The 21,759-nt window shown below is 52.2% G+C and overlaps 1 protein-coding gene across 50 annotated transcripts in view; it reads right to left on the bottom strand.

Annotated features, from left to right (window-relative positions):
- Window positions 1–21,759, bottom strand: part of TNS1 (tensin 1) — a 245,059-nt gene that overhangs the window by 72,657 nt on the left and 150,643 nt on the right. For all 50 annotated transcript variants that reach the window (XR_014830099.1, XM_085000332.1, XM_085000339.1 and 47 more), the window contains 7 exons: window positions 20,912–20,995; window positions 17,800–17,912; window positions 17,342–17,402; window positions 17,047–17,122; window positions 16,365–16,494; window positions 14,688–14,753; window positions 13,156–13,272 (listed from right to left, as the gene is read on the bottom strand). Coding sequence is in view for 49 of the 50 variants with exons in the window: in XM_085000332.1 (XP_084856458.1) it covers window positions 13,156–13,272; window positions 14,688–14,753; window positions 16,365–16,494; window positions 17,047–17,122; window positions 17,342–17,402; window positions 17,800–17,912; window positions 20,912–20,995 (647 nt within the window). In the remaining variant the exon portion in view is untranslated. The remainder of the gene's footprint in view (window positions 1–13,155; window positions 13,273–14,687; window positions 14,754–16,364; window positions 16,495–17,046; window positions 17,123–17,341; window positions 17,403–17,799; window positions 17,913–20,911; window positions 20,996–21,759) is intronic.

Below are 21,759 nucleotides of genomic sequence, written 5' to 3' on the forward strand. Positions count from 1 at the left end.
CACTCAGCCACATCCACTGGGCAAGACGCACCCACTGCAGAATTTTGGGTGCTCTTTCCTCTTCATCTCTTGGTTTGTTCTCCCCTCCCGGACCCGGTGAATATGGCTCCCCTGATGCTCCCCTCACACCCCCTCCCTCACCAGCATCCCCATTCCACTGACATCCCACCCACCCCACACGGCACGGGGAGAGTGGTGAGAGGAGGCCAGATCCACTTGACCGCTTTCTTTCCCTCTACTTTCTGTGTCGCTATGCCACTTTTAGATCCGAAAAACACTTCTGTGTTCATTGCCATCTACCCTCCCAGGCCCAGGACAAATGCAGCCCCTCTGCAAAGCCATCCACCTCTGGTCACCACCATCCCCGAAGCTTCTTCTCTCCTAAGAAGCATGGCTCTTGGCCAAGATCCTTCTCCATCTGGCTGGGGGGCACAGTGGATGGTGCACCTGTCTGATCTTGCCTCTCCACCTCCCTGCCCTGGTCTGCAGGCAACTCCAAGGTGCGACTTTCTATAGCACCAGGGCCAGCCTAGGGCCTGCCATCCAGTAGATTTTATGTAAGTATTTGGGGGGGGGGGGCGGAGGAGAGAAAAGGGAGGGAGAGAAGGAAGAAGAAGGGGAAAGAGAAAGGGAATGATGGGTGAAAAGCAGCTTTAGTTGGGTACCAAAAAACGTGATTGGTGTTTCCACTGTTGCTCAGCAGGTTAAGAACCTGAAATAGTGTCCATGAAGATGTGGGATCTTCCCTGGCCCGGCTCAGTGGGTTAAGGGGTCCGGGGTTGCCATAAGCTGTGGTATAGGTCACAGATGCAGCTTGGATCCAGAGCTGCTGTGGCTGTGGCGTAGGCCTGCAACCGTGGCTCTTATTTGACCCTTAGCCTGGGAATGTCCAGGTGCCGCAGGTGCAGACTTAAAAAGAAAAAAAAAAAAAGAAATATACAGAGCAATCTTTTTAAAAATGTGGTCAATGGAAGCTCGAATTTCTTTTCTTGGACACGGTTAGAATCCCTATGTTGGGGTCTTGCCGGGTCCCACTAACTTGATCTGGCAGGAGAGGAAGCATAGAGGGTGGTTGAGGGGGAGAGATTGCACGTTCTCCTCTTCCCCAGCCCAGAGCCTGACATTTGAGCACAGCAAGAGGGCAGACGTGCGGCTCAGGCCGCTGGCCAAGAGCTCTGCGTCCGCTCCGAGTGTGGCTCCGGTTTTCCAGCCTCCACCCGATGGCAGAGATTACAGAGGACCAAAGGCACATTCAGTCAGGAGGGTATTGATTTACCGAATGTTCCATGGGCAGACACTACCCTCCGAGCCTGCCAGCTGCCTCACAGAGCCGGGCCAGCTAAGGGTCCGAGGGCATCAGCACAGCCCCGCCCCACCCGACCAGGAGCAGCACTAAGCAGGTGGCCGGCAGATGCTGGGTCAGTGGTGTCATCTTCTTCACCCACGAGGTCAGGCCAACCCTATATTTAAATTCTCAGCACTCTGATTATTCCAGCAGGTTCAGAGAGGCCTCCCTCGGGGAGGGGTGGGCAGAAGGTACCCAGATCCTTCTGAAGAAGTCATCCCATCCCTGCCTCTGTCACCACCTCTATGTAGACCACCCCACACTGAGACCTTTGTCTCTTGTTTCTCGACATCTCTGCCCAAGGGGGCAAGAGGACCAGGGCCCAAGCTCCCTGCCACAGCTGATCCACCTTTTCACAGTTGGGAAGTTCTACCAGGTGGCTGACTCAGATTCCTCCTGCTGCAGTCTAAGCCTTTTGGATAATGTGATGGCATAGAACAGTGCCAGAAGCTGAGGCTTTCAGTAGCAGTTTTGACTTTCTTCCACCGTGCTCCCTCCCCTACCCCTGACCCAGACCAGAGGGGCTGCCCCCTCCGGCAGCCAGGTTAGGATTTCCCAACAAAAACCAGGTTCTCAGCACCTGTTCTTAGAAAATCACCCCCTAAAACCTTCTGCTCAGAAACAAGAAGCAGATGTATCACTCTGGGACCCTTGGACACTTTTCCTGAATTATCTGGGACCACTTGCAATCTTACCCCCTCCCCTTTACTGGTTCCTCTGCATCATACCCCAAAGGTCAGAAAGCAAAAATGTCACACCCTGGGAAAGTATGTCAAGGGCAGACATTCACCGTGGTGCTCAGGTGTTCTTCCAGGGTGGCCACGGGGGCTGTTGTCCCCACTAATTGCCTCACTCCCTACCCAAAGGGGCCACCTCCTGCTACCTCCCCCATCCCCTGGGAGGTGATAGGACACAGGACCGTGTAGGTGGCTAAGGCAGCCAGGAGGCAGAACTCATGGGCCTTGGTCTGAAATCCAGCCTCCCTCTCTGTGTAATGGGGCAGGTTTTCCAGACCAGTCCAGGCACCAGTTGCAGGGCTGGAAAGAGATCAGATAAAACAGCCTAAAGCATTTCAAGCTATAGATAAATATTCCTTCAGCTCAAGATCACAGAATGATAGGACGCACTGTCCCTGACCAGCTCCAGACTCCCACCCATCCCCATCAGGATCCTGCCTTCACCATCTGCCCAGGGTATTTTCTAGAACAAGGTGCCTAACCTATCTGTGATTGCCTTAGTTTCCTCACCTATAAAATGGGAGCACTCGCAACCAGGTGTTAATGTGGAAGTATTGGGGTCTCAGTGACAGAGGCCCCAGGAAAATGAATGCCTTGAGATCACCACAGAGGGCTTGCAGAAGGGATGGCTGACATCAAGAAAGTAAAAAAGCCACAGAATGGGAGAAAATATTGGCAAATCATATACCTAATAAGGGACATATTTGTAGAATATATAAAAATTCACATAAGAACAAAAGACAAAAAAATCCAACTTTAAAAATGTGCAAAAGGAGAGTTCCCATTGTGGCTCAGTGGGTTAAAAACCTGACCTGTATCCATGAGGATGCAGGTTTGATCTCTGGTCTCACTCAGTGGGTTAAGGATCCGGCGTTGCCATGAGCTGTGGTGTCAGCTGGATTCTGTGCATTGCTGTGGCTGTCGTGTAGGCTGGCAGCTAGGGCTCTGATTCGACCCCAAACTGGAAACTTTCATATGCCACAGGTGCAGACTTAAAAAAAGCAAAAAAAAAAAAAAAATCGCAAAGGTATGTGGAATGATTGGTTAACGTGGGGTACATGCTATATAGTGCAGAGAACTCTACCGATATTCTGTGATAATCTATGTGGGAAAAGAATCTGAAATATATGTACATGTATAACGGAATCACTTTGTTGTACAGCAGAAATGATCACAGCTTTGTAAATTCAGCTATATTTCAATAAAATGAAAAAAATGAAGAAAAATGTGCAAAAGATGTGAACAGATGTTTCTTTAAAGAAAATATGGCCAATCAACAAAGATGTTCAACATTATTAATTACTAGGGATATGGCAAACAAAGCCACAATCAAATGCCACTTTCTACCCACCAGGAAGGTCAGACTCCTAAAGACAGGAAAGCACGAGTGTTGGTGAGGATACGGAGAAATCTAATGCTCATACACTGGCTGGCAGGAGGGTGAGATGGTGCAGCCACTTTGGAAAACAGTCTGACAACATTTCCTCAAATGATTAAACACAGAGTGACTACAGGACCCAGCAATGCTGCTCATAGGTATATACCCAAGAGAAATGAAACCTAAGTCCATGCAAAAACTTAGACATGCATGCCCGTTACAGCATCCTTCACGATAGAGAAAAAGTGGAAACAATGCAAATAATCAACCAGTGAGGTATATCTATAGATAAAATGTGGTGTGGCCAATACGATGGAATATTACAAAGCAAATCAAAATGGACTAAGACATGCCACAACATGGAGTTCCCATCGTGGCGCAGTGGTTAACGAATCCGACTAGGAACCATGAGGTGGCGAGTTCGATCCCTGGCCTTGCTCAGTGGGTTAAGGATCCGGCGTTGCCGTGAGCTGTGGTGTGGGTCGCAGATGCGGCTCGGATTCCACGTTGCTAGGGCTCTGGTGTAGGCCAGTGGCTACAGCTCCGAGGAGACCCCTAGCCTGGGAACCTCCACATGCTGCGGGAGCGGCTCACGAAAAGGGCAAAAAGACAAAAAAAAAAAAAAAAAAGGGAGAGAGAGAGAGACATGCCACAATATGGATGAACCCTGAAAATGTCATGCTGAGTGAAAGAGGGCCACAAAAGGCCACTTGCTGTATAATTTCATTTACACGAAATGTGCAGAACAGACAACTTTATAGAGACAGAAAGTAGATTTAGGGCTGGGGTAGGGACAGATGTGCGGAGAAAAGGCTAATGGTATGAGATTTCTTTCATAATCTGTTCTAAAATTAGATTATGGTGATGGTTGCACAACCCTAAATATACTAAAACCCACTGAACTGTACTCTTTAAATAGGCGACGTTATGGTTAAATTATATCAATACAATCTCATTTCATTCTATTTTGTTATATCGGGAATACAGAGTACTAGACGTTAAAATTTTTTTTTAAAGACAGAGAGGGCTGAGAACTGTTTTGTGACTCTAAGCTGTCCCCCCTCACATCCATGTCAAGGGAGCGAAAGGACCAGGAAGCGGGAGATTTTAAGAGGAATCCTGGAGAGACGTGTGTTGTTTTGCTGCAAGTGCCACTGGCCAGGGGCCTTTCCCTCATCTCAGTGGGTCTCGGAGAACATGAGAGGGGGGCCCGGCTCAGGCCTGGAAGTCCATGCGGTGAGAGGCAGGCCAGGGAACAGAGAGAGGGTGCCCTGGCCATCTCAGTCGCAGGCCTTGCTGAGCCCGAGGGCACCTAAAGGCTCCCGTGGAGCAAGGGCTGCTCATATCCTATCGGAGAGGGCCACCTGGAGGGCTGAAACGGCCTCGCAGGAGGAGGGAGCCTGGATGCCTGGGCTGAAGAAGGGCCGTGGGCCTCTGCAGAGCTGCAGCCACCCACTGGATGGAAATGGCAAGGAGAGACTCTTAGGAAGTTCAGGGGTGGGGGTCTCCAAAACACCCACAAAAATGCTGCAGGAAAGAAACAGCATTCGATGCCTCCAGAATCTTCCACTGGCAAAGAGCTCAGGTGGTGTATCACCCGTGCCTCTGTCTCCATGCAGAGTGTGCCTGTACAACCTCACAGGGGTGCAGGCGGGCAAGAATGTTCCAATCCTTTCTCTCCTTCCTCTCAGCCCATCAGCCAGGAAAACAGAGAACACCTACTGAAACAGACCCCCCTCTCCCCCCGACCCCTGCTGGTGCCAGGTAGGAGCAGACAAGGAGGAAGAACTAAGGCAGGGGGGACTCTGGGTGAAGTACCAAGTTCATTGGCACTGACCAGAGGCTCTAGAACTACCTAAGCTGACTAGAAAAGGCACTGCACTCGCCCTAATGTCATTCAGGGACAGGGGGAGTTTTAAAACCACATCCTACAAGGTCTGCTTATTCAGTTTAATGGTTACAAAATGGTAGCCACCCCTAGGTATTTGGGGAGGTGTAACCAAGAGAATACACAGGCAAGGTTGCCTGGCGCGGAGTAGGGACACAAGGCTGGCTATCGTCTACTCATCCTCTTGGTCATTAGCCCTGTCATCACTGGGGTTGTAGAACTGGAAGTCCCCTTTGGAATCCAACCTCCTCAATTTACTGATAAGGAAAACGAGAGCCAGAGAAGGGAAGTAACTTTCCCAAGGTCACACAGCAAGTTGGCATCAGAGTCAACTCTCCTGATCTCCAACGGGTGGGATTCAGAACCCGCTACAGATGGTTCTCAAAGAGTAGAGGGACCAGGGGGGTGTGGGGGTTTTTTTTATTAAGAAGAGAAGGCTTGTATACATTAAAAAATCACATCTCTATCTTCTTTCCTCCAGTACTAAAAATAATAACAATTATAATAAACAAAAATTACTGCCAGCATAGTACACACCAGGCACTCTACCTTTCACATGTCACATACCTCATTGAGTCTCAACAACAATCTAAGAAGGAAAGTACTATTAGTACTATTACTTCCTAAAAGGAAAGTACCCATTTTACAGATCAGAAAGGTAAAGGGACTTAACCAAGGAACACAACCATAAACAACAGAGCTTGGAACCAGATCTTCTGGTTCTTGATTCCATAGTCATAATTCCTAGAGCAGAAATCAGACAGTTCAGTGACATTTCTGCTTTCTTCTATGCACAAATTCCCTGCCCCCTTTAAGGTTAGACATGGATGTGTGACAGGTTTTGTCCAAGAAAATGTGGGCAAAAGGAAATTGTGTCACATCCAGACAGAACAGTGTGCAAGTCACAGAAGCAGTGCAAGTCACAGAAGCAGTGCAAGGCAGCCGCAGTGGTGGACACATCTATGACATGAAGCCACCACCAGCCTGGAGGAAGTAAGACGAGCAGAGACTCCTCTAGTGCACTCTGGACATGCAGCATGGGTAATAAATATGCTTTTGTTGGCTAGACCACTGAGAATTTGGGGCTGTTTGTTACACAGCATAACCGAGCCTCTCCTGACTGATACAGTCACTGAACAAGGCTGCTTCCCACTCCAAGCTCAAGAGAGGGAAGCTCAACTGCTGATTTTTGTGACCTCAGCAGTCACAAAAAACAATGAGCTCAAACAAATGGAAAGAACCACTGCTCCATCTCCCTCATTTTACAGGTAATAAGAAAGATCTAAAGAAAAGGAGTTATCAAGGATACACAAACCCTAATCTCCTGCCTCCCAGGTCAGTGTCTGTCCAGGTCTGTCTATCTCTCCATGTCTCTCATCTGTTTCTCTCTCTTCATCTCACTCTGCCTGTTTGTGTGTCTCTCTCACTCCCTCTTTCCCTTCTCTCTAAAGAATCAGGGATCCTTAGACAAGCCCAGCTCATGCAAAGGCCCCACAGACCAGGGACTCCTGGCAGGAGGTTCTTCCCCAGCTTAGACAAAGGAACACAGAGGCAGGGAGGGTGTCCTCTCCTCATAGATCCTGAGCCTGAGAAACTTGGGCACGAAACCAAGCCCCATCACCAGCCCCTGACTCTGGTGGAATCACCCATAGAAACAAAAGGAGAGCGGTCGGGCATCACGCAGAGGTGGAATGCCAGAAGTGGGGTGATTACCAGCCCCACTGCCATCTTCAGCCAGGCCAGCGGACTGGTCATTTCTCCCTTCATGACTCCTTCTGACTCTGAGCGATTTGCTGCTTTGCCCAGCCCCTGCCCCCCCCCCAGCGCTCTCTTCTCAGTCTTGAGAAACTCTAATCAACTCCAAGTCCAAGGAGGTCAGGGAAGGGTGGGCAGTGACACCACTTGGGGCTGGTCAACCTGTGGGCTTCTTGGAAGTGGAAGGCAACCCACACCCCTGGGCCTGGCCCTGGCTTCCAGGCAGGCTTGTCCTGGAACACTCTGGAGGACTCTGGAGACGGCTCTGTGCAGCATAGGCAAAAACACAGGCCTGCTCCCACCCACAGGGAGCTGGGATCTGGGCATGGGGCTTTAGTCCTCAGGCCAAGGAGCTAATGGGGCTTCTGGAGGCTGTGAAACGTGGTGTCAGCCAGAGCGCTGAGCTGGCAGGCTCCAGACCGAACTGGAGAAAGACAGAGAGGAGGAGGCTGATGGGGACCAGACTGCTCTCCCCTCCACTGGCCCGAGACTTCCCTTACTCCCAACTCAGGACCAGAGTTCTGGGCATCCACGTGTGGGCAACCCAGAAAACTCCCCCCTAGGTGTGATGGGCTGAACCATCTCCTCCCCGAAAATTTGTAAGCGGAAGCCCTAAACCCCAGGAACTCACAATGTGACTATACTTGGAGATGACTGTACTTGGCTTTAAAGAGGTGATTAAGGGAGTTCCCATTGCGGCTCAGCGGAAACGAATCTGACTCGCATCCTTGAGGATGCAGGTTCGATCCCTGGCCTCAGTGGGTTAAGGATCCGGCCTCGCCATCAGCTATGGTGTAGGTAGCAGACCCGGCTCGGATCAAGCATTGCTGTGGCTGTGGTATAGGCCAGCGGCTACAGCTCTGAATTGACTCCTAAACTGGGAACCTCCATATGCCACAGGTGCAGCCCTAAAAAGACAAAAACAGGAAAAAAAAAAAAAAAGAGGCGATTAAGTTAAAATGAGGTCCTATTGGGGGGGGGGGCACGCTAATCCAACCTGACTGCTGTCCTTAAGAGAAGAGGAGGTTAAGACACAGACACCTACAGCGGGAGGGCCACGTGAAGTCTGAGAGAGGAGCTGGCTGACTACAAGCCAAGGAAAGGGACTCCAGGAGAAACCAACCCTTTCAACTCCTTGATCTCAGACTCCCAGCCTCCAGCACTGTGAGAAAGTCAATGCCTACTACGTCAGGCAAACAGCCTATGGTACTTTGTTGTGGCTGCCCAAGCAGACCAGGAAGCCAGGCCATCAGGCCCACCAGCAGGTACTTCTCCAAAGCAAGGAGTCCCCCGGGAGTTCCTGCCCTGGCTTAGCAGTAACAAACCCAACTAGTATCCATGAGGATGCCAGTTTGATCCTTGGTCTCGCTCAGCGGGTCAGGGATCCGGCCTTGCCATGAGCTGTGGTGTAGGTTGCAAGCGCAACTCGGGTTCTATGTTACTGTGGCTGTGGTGTAGGCTGGCAGATGCAGTTCTGATTCTCTCCCTAGCCTGGGAACTTTCATATGCCTTGGGTGCGGCCCTAAAAAGAAAAAAAAGAAAAAAAAAATAAAGGAAGGAGTCCCCGAGATGACGGTGCCTCTCCTCCCAGTCCACCTGTCCCAAGGCCTGGAATCTTCTCTGCTCAGAAAGTTCTTCATCTGAGTGCCCACTGGATTCTCACCTTCAGCACCTCCCCCTCCTTCTGGCTGAAGCACAGGGGAGCCAGAATGGTCTCAGGCTCCCAGAGCCATAACAGCCTCAGGCCACCACACAGAGGCACGCTCTCCCTGTTTCTGGCTCTGTTCCTGGGCCCGTCCTCTAGGGAAAGGGGCTGCCCCGTGGCACAGGGAGCAGCGTGCTTTGTAAGGACAGGAGCGGAGAGCATCCTGAGTTAGGGGAGGAGCGTAAGCTGAGCTCCAGGGAGTGGGGACAGATGTAGAGTCCATACCTGGATTCCCACGCCAACCCCACCTCGAGATGACCCCGGGTGGGATTGCTGACCTCCCACATGCGGTGTGGCCATTGGCGCAATGAGGGTGCGACAGGGCAAACTGAGGTCGTGAACGGAGGGTTCTACATGCATGTGGATATTGCCTCCCCCTTGGCAGGTCCCTCCCCTTCTCGAGCCCCAGGCATCCTCTCTGCATCCGAGTGAGATGGGCTCTGGGATCTGGGGGGGCCAACCTGCAGAGACCAGACACCCCCACACGTTTTCTTCCTTCAGTTTGCTGCTGAGATTGATAGGGGACATCCTGAGAGAGAGGACGAGCATGCTGAGGGCCCCGGGGCGCACGCCTGGAACTGGAAACCTGCACGGGGGTGGGGGCGGGGGGTTCAGAGGGTGGAGACGCAGGCAGCAAGGAAGGAGTTAAACACAGAGCAGTTTCGGACCCTGAGAGTTAAGTTGAGGTCACCTGGAGGGCTTCCCGGAGGAGCAGAAACTCTGACCCCAGCACTGACTGCCTCTCGCCACACGGAGGGCCGAGGTGGGGCCCAGGCCACAGAGGACCTCTGTCCCCAGGGGTTGGGCTTGGTGCCCCGTCCACCACTCTGAGTCACCCTGTGGACTCCAGAGGGACTGGCCTGACCCCTCCTATGCTCTCCCCTGATGGGCCTGAGATAGGAGAGGCAGGACCCTTTCAGAAATGGCCTCACGGCACCTTGGACACACCACCCTCTCTGTATTTTGAGAGGCCAGCCCCTCACCAGGGGCCGTCCTAAGCGAGCAGCACCCCCTGTGTGTGTGGCAGGGGCGACATCCTGGGATGTGCCTCAGCTGTTCTCAGCACCGAAGCCCCGCTGAGCACCTGACACAGAGTCCTAAGCTCTGTGCAACACCGCGTGCAACCCCCTCGACCTGAGAGGCAGGCCCATACGGACTGGCTAGTGGTGAGAACTAGGGAGCAGACACTCATCCAAGCTCAGGGGGACCCAGGTATGACAGGCCCCAGGGGACGCTGGCCAGCCAAGGACCCTGTAGCAGTTGGCACTAGGGTTTCACACCCAGATGGGCTCTTTACTAGAGAAGTAATCTTGGCGGGTCACTGAGCCCCTCCCTGCCCCGGTTCCCCCATCCAGACATAATAATGCTGCCCACTGGCTGTGAACATTAGACAAGATAGCAGCTCTCAAGCGCTTGGCACCGTGACCGGTGGGTGGCAAAACCTCCTCCCTTAGCCCTGCCAACAGACCCTTAAGACCCCAGACACGGTCACTACTGAAGCGGCAGAGACTCATGAGGAAACGTGACAGGTGGCCCCTCTGTAGCTTCTGCTCCCCAAAGGGAGTTCAAAGAGATTTGTTGACAGAACCCCCATGTTATAGCAGAGTAAACTGAGGCCCCAAGAGAATAGCATCTTGGCAGAGGATTTGAACCTGGGTAGTTTGGCTCCAGAGGCCACAGCCTTAACCACTGTACAGACTGTCTCTTATGAAAACTGCCACAGTAATCCAGTGACCTGAGTACTGTCACCATCCCATGTTTGAAGATGGGGAAATGAAGACCGCAGGAAGGAGAAGTCACTTGACCAAAAGGGCACACAGCTGCCGAGGGGACACAGGGGTGTGGACCGGGCAGCTGGGTTCTAAAGCACACATGCCCACCCCCTGCACTGCAATGCCTCAGGGCCAGCCGACCTCTGCTGGTCTGGGGCCTTCCCAGAGAGCAGGCAGAGCCACCTTGGGCACCACATGCCCCCCCCCAGGTCATCCCTCAGCCCTAGGACAGCTCCAGCCAATGGCCGAGCCCTTTCCCAGCCTCCAGGGTGAGCCATCTCCTGATGCTCCAGAGTCTCGGGGCTTAGGCGCCATTATTCTAGCTAGCAATGGGGAAACTGAGGCACAGTGAATTGCTGGCAACTAAGGAGATAAGACACAGGCTTCCTGCCTGCCTCTCTTGACCACCGAATTAGCCAGAGGAAAACACATTGACCTCTGGGCCCCAGCACCTAGAGTCTTCCAGAAGTGCCCCAGCCAGGAGAAGCAGGATGGGGACAGTGATCCCTGGGCCACCCTGGCTTGCTCTCCTGTCCCTCTTGGGGGGGGGGGCAGTGATTTACAGCTTAGCCACAACAGGAGGCACACAGTAGGACAGGCGGGATCTGCCCTGGTGGCCACCCCAGCCACAGGGCTCCAGTCCCAGGCCAGCCACCAGGAGAGGACAGTGGGCTGAGAGCTGCTACCCCAGTCTTCGCTTCCCACCCTCGGCCCAGGGCCAGCATCCTGGCCTCCAGACAGGAGCTCCTCTGTCCCTACAGAACGGGCTGACCTTTAACTGGCCAAAAGGTCCCACTGGTTCCGCCCCCGACCCAGCCTGGGGGGTGGGGAATGGGGGGCAGGGGGGCGGGAGGGGAGTCCAGGGCCTCCCCCGCCCTCTCCTTCCTCCCCCTCCCTGCCTCTGGTACCAGTCTCCTGCCCCATGTGTCTGCCCTCTTCCTCCCTCCCAGCTGACGATGCCCCAAGCCCCATCCTTCCCGCAGCCCCTCCTTTCCCCTTAATTATTTCACCTTTTGTTTGCCTGGCGCTCTAGAGTTTACTAAATGTTTTTACATTTATCATCGCATTGAATCTACACCAGGGAGAGATGGAGAGACATTGAAAATGCCTTCCCATTGCCAACTGTTCTTGTTAAAAATGCAAACATCCCCCAGACCGATGAACAATTAGGCTGGCAGCTGCTGCTACCTCGGGATTGATTCATTTCATCCTCTGCCTCCTCATCAGCTACCGGACACAAGGGATGTGGTTGGGCCGGGGGTGGGGGGGTTCTTGGCGGGGGCAGCCTCGGCGCAGTAGGGAGGGCCCTGGTGGAGTGTCGGGGCCCCTGGAGGCGAGGAAGCGTGGGAACTGGGTAGGTACAAGGACAAACATCCAACATTGCAGAGCTACACAGCAACATGCTCTCATCAAACCCTAAATGCTAGCCCAACCACCCCCTCGTCCCACTGACTCTGAACCCCATCACGCATTCTGGTGTCTCCAAGGTCAGAGGGAGAAACTTTACATGATTAAAGGCCTAAAAGACTTTCAGGGTGGAGTCAATGACTCCCAAACCCTGGAGCCTTGGAGGCAGGAGGCAGGGTGAGGACATCTGGTCTACCTCACCCAGCTCTGCCACATGACCCAGAAGCTGGATGCTGATGTCCTTGAAAGGACAGAGCTTGGTCAAGGAGGTAAATCAAGAGATGCTTCCTTCTGGGGGGCGGTGGAGTCCTCAGTTAGCCCATCTGAAAGCTGACGGGCGGTGGACCAAAGATCCCAAGGTCCTCCCAGCTCCCACATCCCATGGTCCTGGGACCACAACAGGGGAACAAGCCAGTAGCCAAACCCCAGAAAAGGCATCTCAAGAGTTCCTGAGCCCCAGACAAGCTCACTTGCAGAGGTCCCACCCTTAGTGCCATCACACATATTCAAATGAGCCATATAAATTAAAGAACTCATCTCTAACTCTCAAGAGTTGAACTGAGTTGTGGATGACCATCTGACATAATGTTAGGTTTTGTTGCTAAATTAAACATGTATTAATTTCAATTCTTCTGCTTTCTTTTCAAATTTTGGATCCTACTGGTTTGTTTCCAGCTCTCAAATATTTTCGTTGGCCGTTGATGAAAGCCTGTGGGCCCTAAATGCTATGTCTACATTCCTAGTGCTCTGACCCCAGAGAACTCAGGCAGCGTGCCTACAGAAACCCAACAACAGGGTTAAAAGAAATCTAACAAGTGCTGTGTTTGCATCACGGGGGGCGGGGGGGTTATCTCACGCTCCATGCAAGGCCACCTCTACCAAGGAGCCCTCCCAGGTCACTCCAGCTCTCAAGAATCCCTCCCCTGCCAATTTCAGAGCACTCACTATGGGACTCATTCAGCACCACTGCTAGTTTAGTTGGGTGCTTTGGCTCAGCCTTCATTACCTAACACATGCATGTTTTATCTTCCCCCACTAAACTGTGAGCTCTCACAGGTACCTTGCACATCTGCCCTCCCCTCCCTTTGAGCCCAGTATGGTGTCATCACACACCAAGAGAGCTGATACCACGTGAGCAGAAGGGCTGGAAGCCACTGGTCCCACCTACCCTCCATGCCATCATCTCGATGCCCATTGAAGTTGTCATAGGAATCCCAGCGGATGAGGGGGTCAGAGGTGTTATAGTCCACGGACACGCTTGGCCCGTTCTCCAGGTGTTCCATGCCTTTAAAAAAATGAGAAAGGCAGAGAGGGCAGTGAGGAGAAAGAAAAAACAGATCAGCAGCTGGAAAAACAGAGGAAGCCAACAAGCTCCCCAAGGATGCTCCCTAAGGGACTCTCATTTTCTTAACCATGGCGGGGCAGGACCAGTGGCTTAAGTTGGATGGAGAATCCAGGAGTCTGGTTTCTTGCATTTTTGAAAAGGCTCACACCAGGTCATGAGGGTAAGTCAGGACAGCGGCACTGAGGAATGAAGACCCTCTAGGAGAAAGCTGGGGGGCCCTCTGGTTGGGCGTCTGTCGCTTTCTCTTTGTCCCAGGGGCCCCTGGGGTAGTTCCAAGAATCCAGAGAGTTTGTCCTTGGAGTCAGGGGGAGAGGGGGAGAGGCTGGTGATGGGCTGCAGGGGGTCAGGGACAGCAGGCAAACCACAGCCTTGACATTGAAAAGACACAGGTCATCCCAGCCATCTCCCCATTTATCTATTTATTTATTTATTTTGTTATTTTATAGCCACACCTGCAGCATATGGAGGTTCCCAGGCTAGGTCTAATCAGAGCTGTAGTGGCCAACCTACGCCACAGCCACAGCATCGCAGGATCCGAGCCGCATCTGTGACCTACACCACAGCTCACAGCAATGCTGGATCCTTAACCCACTGAGCCACTGAGCGAGGCCAGGGATCGAACCTATGACCTCATGGATCCTAGTGGGGTTCGTTAACTGCTGAGCCACGAAGGGAACTCCCATCCGCCCCATTTAAGATGCTCTCCATTCCAGGCAGAAATCTGAGGAAAGAGGCAGAATCTCTCCTACACCTCCAGAGAAACCCTAGGATGAAGACAGCACCAAAGCAAGCCTTCTGGGGTGAGTTACCTGCCTAACCCAGCAGTCCTTTCTTTAATCTACCCAGAGTCCCTCTGTCTGTAACCCAACTTCATCGCCTCCCAAATAAAATGCAGAACAACTGGTCTCCACATATATATAACCAGCCGCTTAAAGGCTATTATTAAATTGGCCTTCTCATCTTCAGGTTGAATCACCGTTCTCATAAACACTTATCATCATCCAGCACCTCTGAGTGTCCCCCTGGCCACACCCTCCATCCACCATGGCTCTCAGTCTCTGAATATAATAGGATGATGACCTAATGGGACCAGAATAGTTCATCCAACCCAGCGCCTCTTTGTCTACTTTTTTATTTTTAAAAATAATCTTAGTCCAGAGATTATGTCACTGGTTCAAGTTTAGCTGGGGGTCCACTATGATACCCGGATCCTTGACTGCTGGCCAGCCTCCCAGTCACAGGTAACTTGGTAATTGTAGAGCAGATCAGTGGGAAAATGCTGGAGGTGGGGGTGAGGTGGACAAAGCAGGATGGAGGGAAGGGAGTGAATCAATGGATTCTGTCCTGGCTTTTACCTTGAATTTTCTCTGGTCCATAAGAAAATACGAATTCAACTTTGCCATATTCTGGAAATCGATCATCTGTAAGGGGAGAAGGAAAAACAAAAACAGGCCATCAATTCCCAGAAAAGGACTTCACAGAAAGCTTTCTTCTAGAAAAGGTTAAAGTAATATATGTATACATGGTTGATAATATAATAAATAATATGTAACTTTAAATCTCCTGCCCATCCTAGCCCAGTCCTACTTGTCTAGGTAACCACTTCTTACCACGTCTATTTCTTGTTCTACTAGCAGTTACCTCTAAGACTCTAAGTAACAGCTGCAGTTTTTATGCCACTATTTCTAGATATATCAATTTTCAATAATCTTCACTGATTGCCCACTCTGAAGAGGAATAATTTGGATGACTTATAATAGCCCCACCTGCCTTCTTAAATCTGGTTTCTTCTTATTATTATTCCTCCGTTCTGATTATCTCTGAGACTTTAAATACTGTGGTTAAGCCTCTGTTTCTTGATCTGTCCATTTTCAATGGTGTTCTGACTCCCTCCGTGTAAGAGGAGGAAATTGTGCCCTTCCCTTCCCCCACCTCTCCCAACCCCACATTTATTTTGTCAGCTATTCTTTTATTTCCCTTGTTGAGACTGGTAAGATTTACATTCTGTTCTGCAATTCTCACAGCACCTTCTGTTTTTGCCCTCCTGGTTCCAGTACAGGGAAGACTCATCATAGAAACATCCTTCTCCTGCATGAGCCAGACTGCTCTGAGAGATCAGGCCCTCCTCCTCTGTGCCCCAGCCCCACTCTCTGATCTCTGCTTGAGCCTAATCTGGACACAGATCACCATGCACTGCTTGTAGGAAGGGAAGTTACAGCAGGGGCAGTGTCCGCTCCCTGGAGCACTCATCATGCCTGGGCATGTCTCCATCACTGTGAGCATCACTTCATAGTAACATGCTGGTGTCTCTTTATCCCACAAGACTGTGAGGTCCATGAGGGGAGGGCCTGACTTCTTTCTCTTTGTATTGCCAGGGTCTAGCACATGCATGGCACATACAGACATACAAGTGATGCTGGTGGGTGGATGGATGGGTGGGTGGGTGGATGGATAGATGGATGGGTGGGTGGGTGGATGGGTGGGTAGAAGGGTGGGTGGATGGGTGGGTGGGTGGGTGGGTGGATGGATGGATGGGTGGATGGGTGGGTGGGTGGGTGGATGGGTGGGTGGAAGGTTGGATGGGTGGGTGGGTGGATGGGTGGGTGGAAGGTTGGATGGATGGGTGGATGGATGGGTGGGTGGGTGGATGGGTGTGTGGGTGGATGGATAGATGGATGGGTGGGTGTGTGTATGGATGGGTGGTGGATGGGTGTGTGGGTGGATGGATAGATGGATGGGTGGGTGTGTGTATGGATGGGTGGTGGATGGGTGTGTGGGTGGATGGATGGGGGGTGAGTGGATGGGTGGGTGGATAGATGGTTGTATAGATGTAGATATGCCCCAGGACTGAATGTGATATAGACAAAATCTTAAATGGATAGAGGAAAGAAGCAAAGAAAGACAGCTCCCTGACACCTCCCCTTCCCTGGGAAAATGGTTCACCCTTTACTGCTGCCACAAGCCCTCCATTATGTTCTTCTACTCTGTTGTATAATGATCCCTAGGTCTGCCTCTCTACTCAGCAAGCCCACCTTTGAAGGCATCATCAAGGTCCTCCTTCCCAAAGACAACCCCCAGGTCATGAATGGCACAGGTGTGGAACTGCACACGGAAGATGACATCTCGGGCTGGGCTCCGGAACTTCTTGTGGTAGCACTTCAGCTGGGTGGGAAAGAGAGCAGAGCCCATCAGGGGCCAAGGGCAAGAAGTTAGGCCCAGGAAGCCTCTTTCTCAGCTCCATGGCTGGGCCCCAAACCCAGTGATCTCAGAGCTCTCTGAGGAAATTTCTAGAACAGCAGAGAGCTGGAAGTCAATCTTGCCCCGTGGGGACAAAACTATCCTCCCAAGAAGTTCCTGCACATGAGTCAGAATGGAAAAAGTAGGAGTGGATTTAAATTGCAAGAGGAAGGAGTGAAGTTGGAATTGAGGGAGTTCTTGTCACCAGCAGGAAGCCCGGAGGTAACAGGTCCCACAGGGACACACTTCCCTGGAGATGCTTCAGAGCAAGAGGCAAGCCCAGAGGAAGGCACGTCCAACTCCAAGGCAGGGGATGGACAAGGACCGTGGAGGCTGTAAGGGCTTGCAGGGCCCCTGAGGGCTGACAACCCCAAGACTGGTAGCCCACCAGGAATGACAATCTTATCCAGAGGCAGGAGGGGAGCAGGAAGAAATATCAAATGGCAGTGGGGGGCTTGAGACAGCGGAACAACTCACCAAGATGTCTCCTTTCAAGAGCAGCCCAGGCTCAATGGTGATGCAGATGCTGGTCTGGCTGTCTCCCTGGACGTTGCTGTGGGACAGAAGGGGGCAGAGGGAGAGGGGACTGCTGAGGGGGTTGGGCAGTGTGCTTTATCCCAGCTACCCCTCAGCCAGGGGGCTACTGGGAAGCTCACTGACCCAGCCCTCAGCCCTCTCCTAGAACTTTTCCCAGAAAAGGATCTAGATGGCCCCCTAACCCCTGCCACAGGTCCTCAGCCTCAGGCCTCTGGCATCCCTGTGGAATACCTACTAGATGCCAGACGTGTAGACAGGTTGCATAGCCTGGTAGATCCGGAGAAATGGCCGACACCCTGTAAGGGAGGGGTGGTGTTAGCTAAGTCAGCAGAAACAGTGGGACCAGGCAGGGGGAGGGAGAAATGAAGGAAGCAAGGACCAAACAGGAGGAGGAAAGGTGAGAAGGAGGAAACGGGAAGGGGAAATGGACGAAGAAAGACGAGATACTAACTTTTCATTTAAAAGGCATCTTGAGCTTACAAAAACACCTGCCCTGCCCGCAGGCATTGCCAGTATCAAACCCATTTTGCCAATGAATCAACTAGCGACTCAAAGATATAGGAAGTGGTACAGTTGGGACTCTAAGCCTAAGACTCTGCAGTTAGCCCGCATTTTTACCACCCAGGCCCACCTCCTAAGAGAAAGAGATGGAAGACAGGAGGGGGATGGAAGCCAGAGGGCTCGGGCAGGTACCTCCTTTAGACTCGAAGTTGGGGATGCCGTGCATGATCACGTGGTGCAGAAACAAGGGCTTGTTGTTCATTTTGATGGAGCCAGAGAGCAGGCCGCTGAAATAATGCACGTACCTGGAGCAAGAAAGGGGGCAGCTTCAGCCAGGAAGGCCTGTGCTGGAGCACAGCTGTCCTGTTCTCTTTTCCCTGAGAACATTGCCCTAGGTCACCCTGCCTAGCTGCCTTCCCCCACCTCCAACACAACCCCCAGGCCTCCTAGCAGCTGGGGTCTCTGGCCCAGTGCAGTCCTCCCTTGCAGGCCTGCTCCTAGCTGGAAGTGGAGTCAGGCTAAACCTCCCACTTGGGTTTCTCCAGCGCCCTCTGGTGGTCAATGTGAGCATCTCTCTCCTGCTTCACTCCCAGTGTCGAAATCTCCTGCTGGACCAAATTTCCTCCCACACATCCCTGACAGGCATCATTTAGCTGTTCCCTACTGCTCAAGGCAGGATGATTAACCATCAAATGGATCTGACACTTACACGGAGCCCAAACCAAGCTTACATTTGCACCCCAAGGCCCCAGTTCTGTCCCAACAGATCCACCAGCCACATGACAATCCAGCAAATAGTAAGAGCATAATAATTTTAGTCCCTCACTTTTTTTATATCACCCCGGAGTGTACAAAGTTCCTCTATATCATTTCCTTCGATACTGGAGGATATCTAACTTCCGCTAAATATTCTTATCTCTAGCTTCAATATCCCCCACGTCTCTTAACAAAGATCTTGCTGAAAGAATGGACAGAGTAAGCCATCCCCACTCCTTCTAGAAGAGAGGGAAAATTAGGTTCCAGAAAGGGTCATTAGCCTCCCAAAGAGACACAGCAAGAACACACACAGATGGGAGGGGAACAGGTGGGGGGAAGGGAAGCAGTTTGACTCCAAAGTATCCACCAGATGAAAGGGTCAATCATTTTGGTCAGTACTTCTTCCTTTTCCGACTGACCAGACGATGCCAAGATGGGTCAGCTGGACCAGTTAGAATGAATTCTAAGGCTCTCCGGCAGCCAACGAGGGCTCTTTGAGGCAAGTGAGACCAGAACCCACAGGACCATGACAATGGTCCCATCCTGTCTCTTGGCTCCTGGGCCCACCTCCAAGCCTATGGGCTTCTGTCCCTGGGCTGGGGTGGGGCCACCTCGGACTACCCCAGCAAGATAATCTGATGGGCAGCACCAGCTCCTATTCAGAACTCTGCCCAGCCCCCAGCCCCATTGCTCAAACCGGAAACCTGGAATGGCGGTTCCTATCAGATCTTCTGATCGTGCCAACAGGATGTGTCTGTGTGCTGGGGACAATGAGCCAGGGGGTGGGGTGACAATGAACGGGGGAGCTGCAGGCAAAGCCCCCCCACCCCGCCCTCCTCTCCTCCAGCTGTTCTATTCCCTGCAAACGACACTGACAAGAAGGCAGGAAAGTGGTAAGGAATGCCACTTCCCCAACAGTTAACGCTTCCACATTTGGGCACAGACAGAATCACCCACTCATGCGCAGATGCGCTTGCAGATATGAGCCTCAAAGCAGATACAGATAATGTAAACACACACACACACACACAAGGATCGCATGCCATGTAGGCACACACTGAGGGCAGTGGGATCCCTGAACAATCCCATTCTTGAGAGGTAACACTAGTCCTCATTCTCCGGGCTTTTTAGCTTCAGGGATGTGACTGCTCTGCCCACTCTCTGCAACCCACATCGTGCCTCAGAGCATCATGCTCCTCTTTTTGAATCTCTTACCCTTCAAGGTCAAGGGCCAGACTCATGACCAAGGCCACCAGCCCTATGCAGCAAGCCAGGGTCTTGGGCAATAGTTCTTTCCTCCCTGAGGTCTTTTCCCAGGGAAGACTCTCACTGATCCCCAGCCGCTGTGTCTGAGGGCTTAGCTAGAATTTTGCACATAAAGACATCCCATTTCTGATCTCTGAACCAGGGGCTGCAGGTCCCAGAGCTTTCCAGCCTCTCCATGCTGGGGGGTCCCTGCCCTGTGCCACTTGTAAGGTGCTGGATGCCTGAGGACTCACTCGCTTCTGCTCGGGCTTCCTGCTGCAATGGCAGAAACAGCCTCCAATGGGACTGGCACAGTTTTAGCCAGACAAGCAAGATGGGGGTGATGGGGCATGACCTGGGGACCCCCAGCATGGAGAGGCTGGAAGGCTATAGGATCTGCAGCTCAGGGGTCCTGCCTGCCCAGTCAGTGTGCTGAGGGGCTAAAAAAGTCAATGAGACATTGGGGCCTTTATACCTGCTGTTCCCTCTTCCTGGACCCTCTACCCGAGACCCTCACCCAGTTGCTTCCTTCCCCCTTCTCAGACCTCGCCTCATGGGTCACCTTCTCAGAGAGGTCAATCCATGGGAATCAGCCCCTCACAGCCACCCCTGTCATTCTCTAGCTCAGCATGTTCTGTTCTGGCTTTTTCTCCATCAAAGTACTTCTCACTGTGTGAAATGACCTTCTGGGCTTATTTACTGTCTGATGTCCATCTTTCTCAATAGAACATCAGCTCTCCAAGGGCGAAAGACTTCGTCCTATCCAGCTAGATACCTCCAGCACTTGGAACGAACTAGAGGACCTAAAATTTGTCAAATGAATGAGGGAGTCCACCCCTGCCCTGCTTTCTGCCTCAAAAAAGCCCTTTCTACAATTTTCAAGTTCTCGCAGCAGAAGGTGATCCTTATCATGAGTGTCTGTGGCCTCCTTGGGGCAGGAGCAGTGACATCAGCCACCAGGGGACCCATCCAATCACAGAAGCAACCCTGCTGCCAGGATGGCACCACCTTCCCATACAAGCTGCCTTCCTGCACCCAGACCAACGCCATCCCCACCAATGGCCCCGCTGTCCTCTGGCACCAGCCTCCGCAGCAGTGCCTGCTGTGGGCACACACAGCTGTCCATGAGCTCCACCGTGTCCCTGAGCTCACACCCCTCCAGGCTGGCATCTGAATGTGCATGCTTGGTACACCCCCACCTGGCATGCTGTTCCATCCCCCATGGGTACACGAGGCTAGTACCCATGTACAGCGAGCCCACACTGTACACATATGTGCTGGGCCCAGAGCCCTGGAACCCCACCTTCTCTGGGACGGCTGGCCAATGGGTACAATCTTATCCTCATAGAACCGCTTCATGGCAAACCGGTCTAGGGCCTGGTCGGCACTGCAGGGAAAGACAGGTGGTCAGAGAGGCCAACTTTCACATCCAAAGGCTCCTTGCTCCCCAAGCCCTGCTCCCTAGACCTGCGGGGCCCTCCAGCCATCCTGCCCGGAGAAGCCTTCAGGAAAGGACTGCATCTCTCCCTCCAGTGCGCTGCAGTTCTCCACAGGGGGGGCCGTGGAGCCCGGCGGCCTGGGAGCTCATCTCAAGTCTACCAGTTACTTAGACTGCATCCTGGAGCAGGTTATTTATTTATCCTTCCTGAATCTGACTTTCCTTTCCTGTCCAATGATGCCATAACGGGGCCTTCCTCGAAGGTTGTCGTGGCAACGGAATGAGATAACATCTATGAAGAGCTTGCCAAACGTGGGCACACAGTAGGTGCACAGGAAATGCTCACCATTGAGCAAAGATGAAGCTGGGTCAAGTTTCTTTTTTTGGCTTTTTAAGGCCGCACCCACGGCATATGAAAGTTCCCATGGTAGGGGTCAAATAGGAGCTGCAGCTGCCCATGCAGGATCCCAGCCACATCTGCGACCTACACCGCAGCTCACAGCAACACTGGATCCCCGACCCACTGAGGGAGGTTAGGGATTGAACCTGCATCCTCATGGATACTAGTCGGATTTGTTTCTGCTGAGCCACAAAAAGAATTCATGGGCCGAGTTTCTTAAAGCCATAAAACTACTGTCCTATTGGCAAGCTCATCATAGAACAGTCTACCCATCCTCAAAGAGCTCACTTTCAAATGAAGAGACAGATCACGT

This window comes from Sus scrofa, chromosome 15, assembly GCF_054392235.1.
Source record: "Sus scrofa isolate SSC_HxYL_T2T_F1_AM1 chromosome 15, Sscrofa_HxYL_maternal_Yorkshire_Landrace_v2.0, whole genome shotgun sequence".
Taxonomy (NCBI): Eukaryota; Metazoa; Chordata; class Mammalia; order Artiodactyla; family Suidae; genus Sus; species Sus scrofa.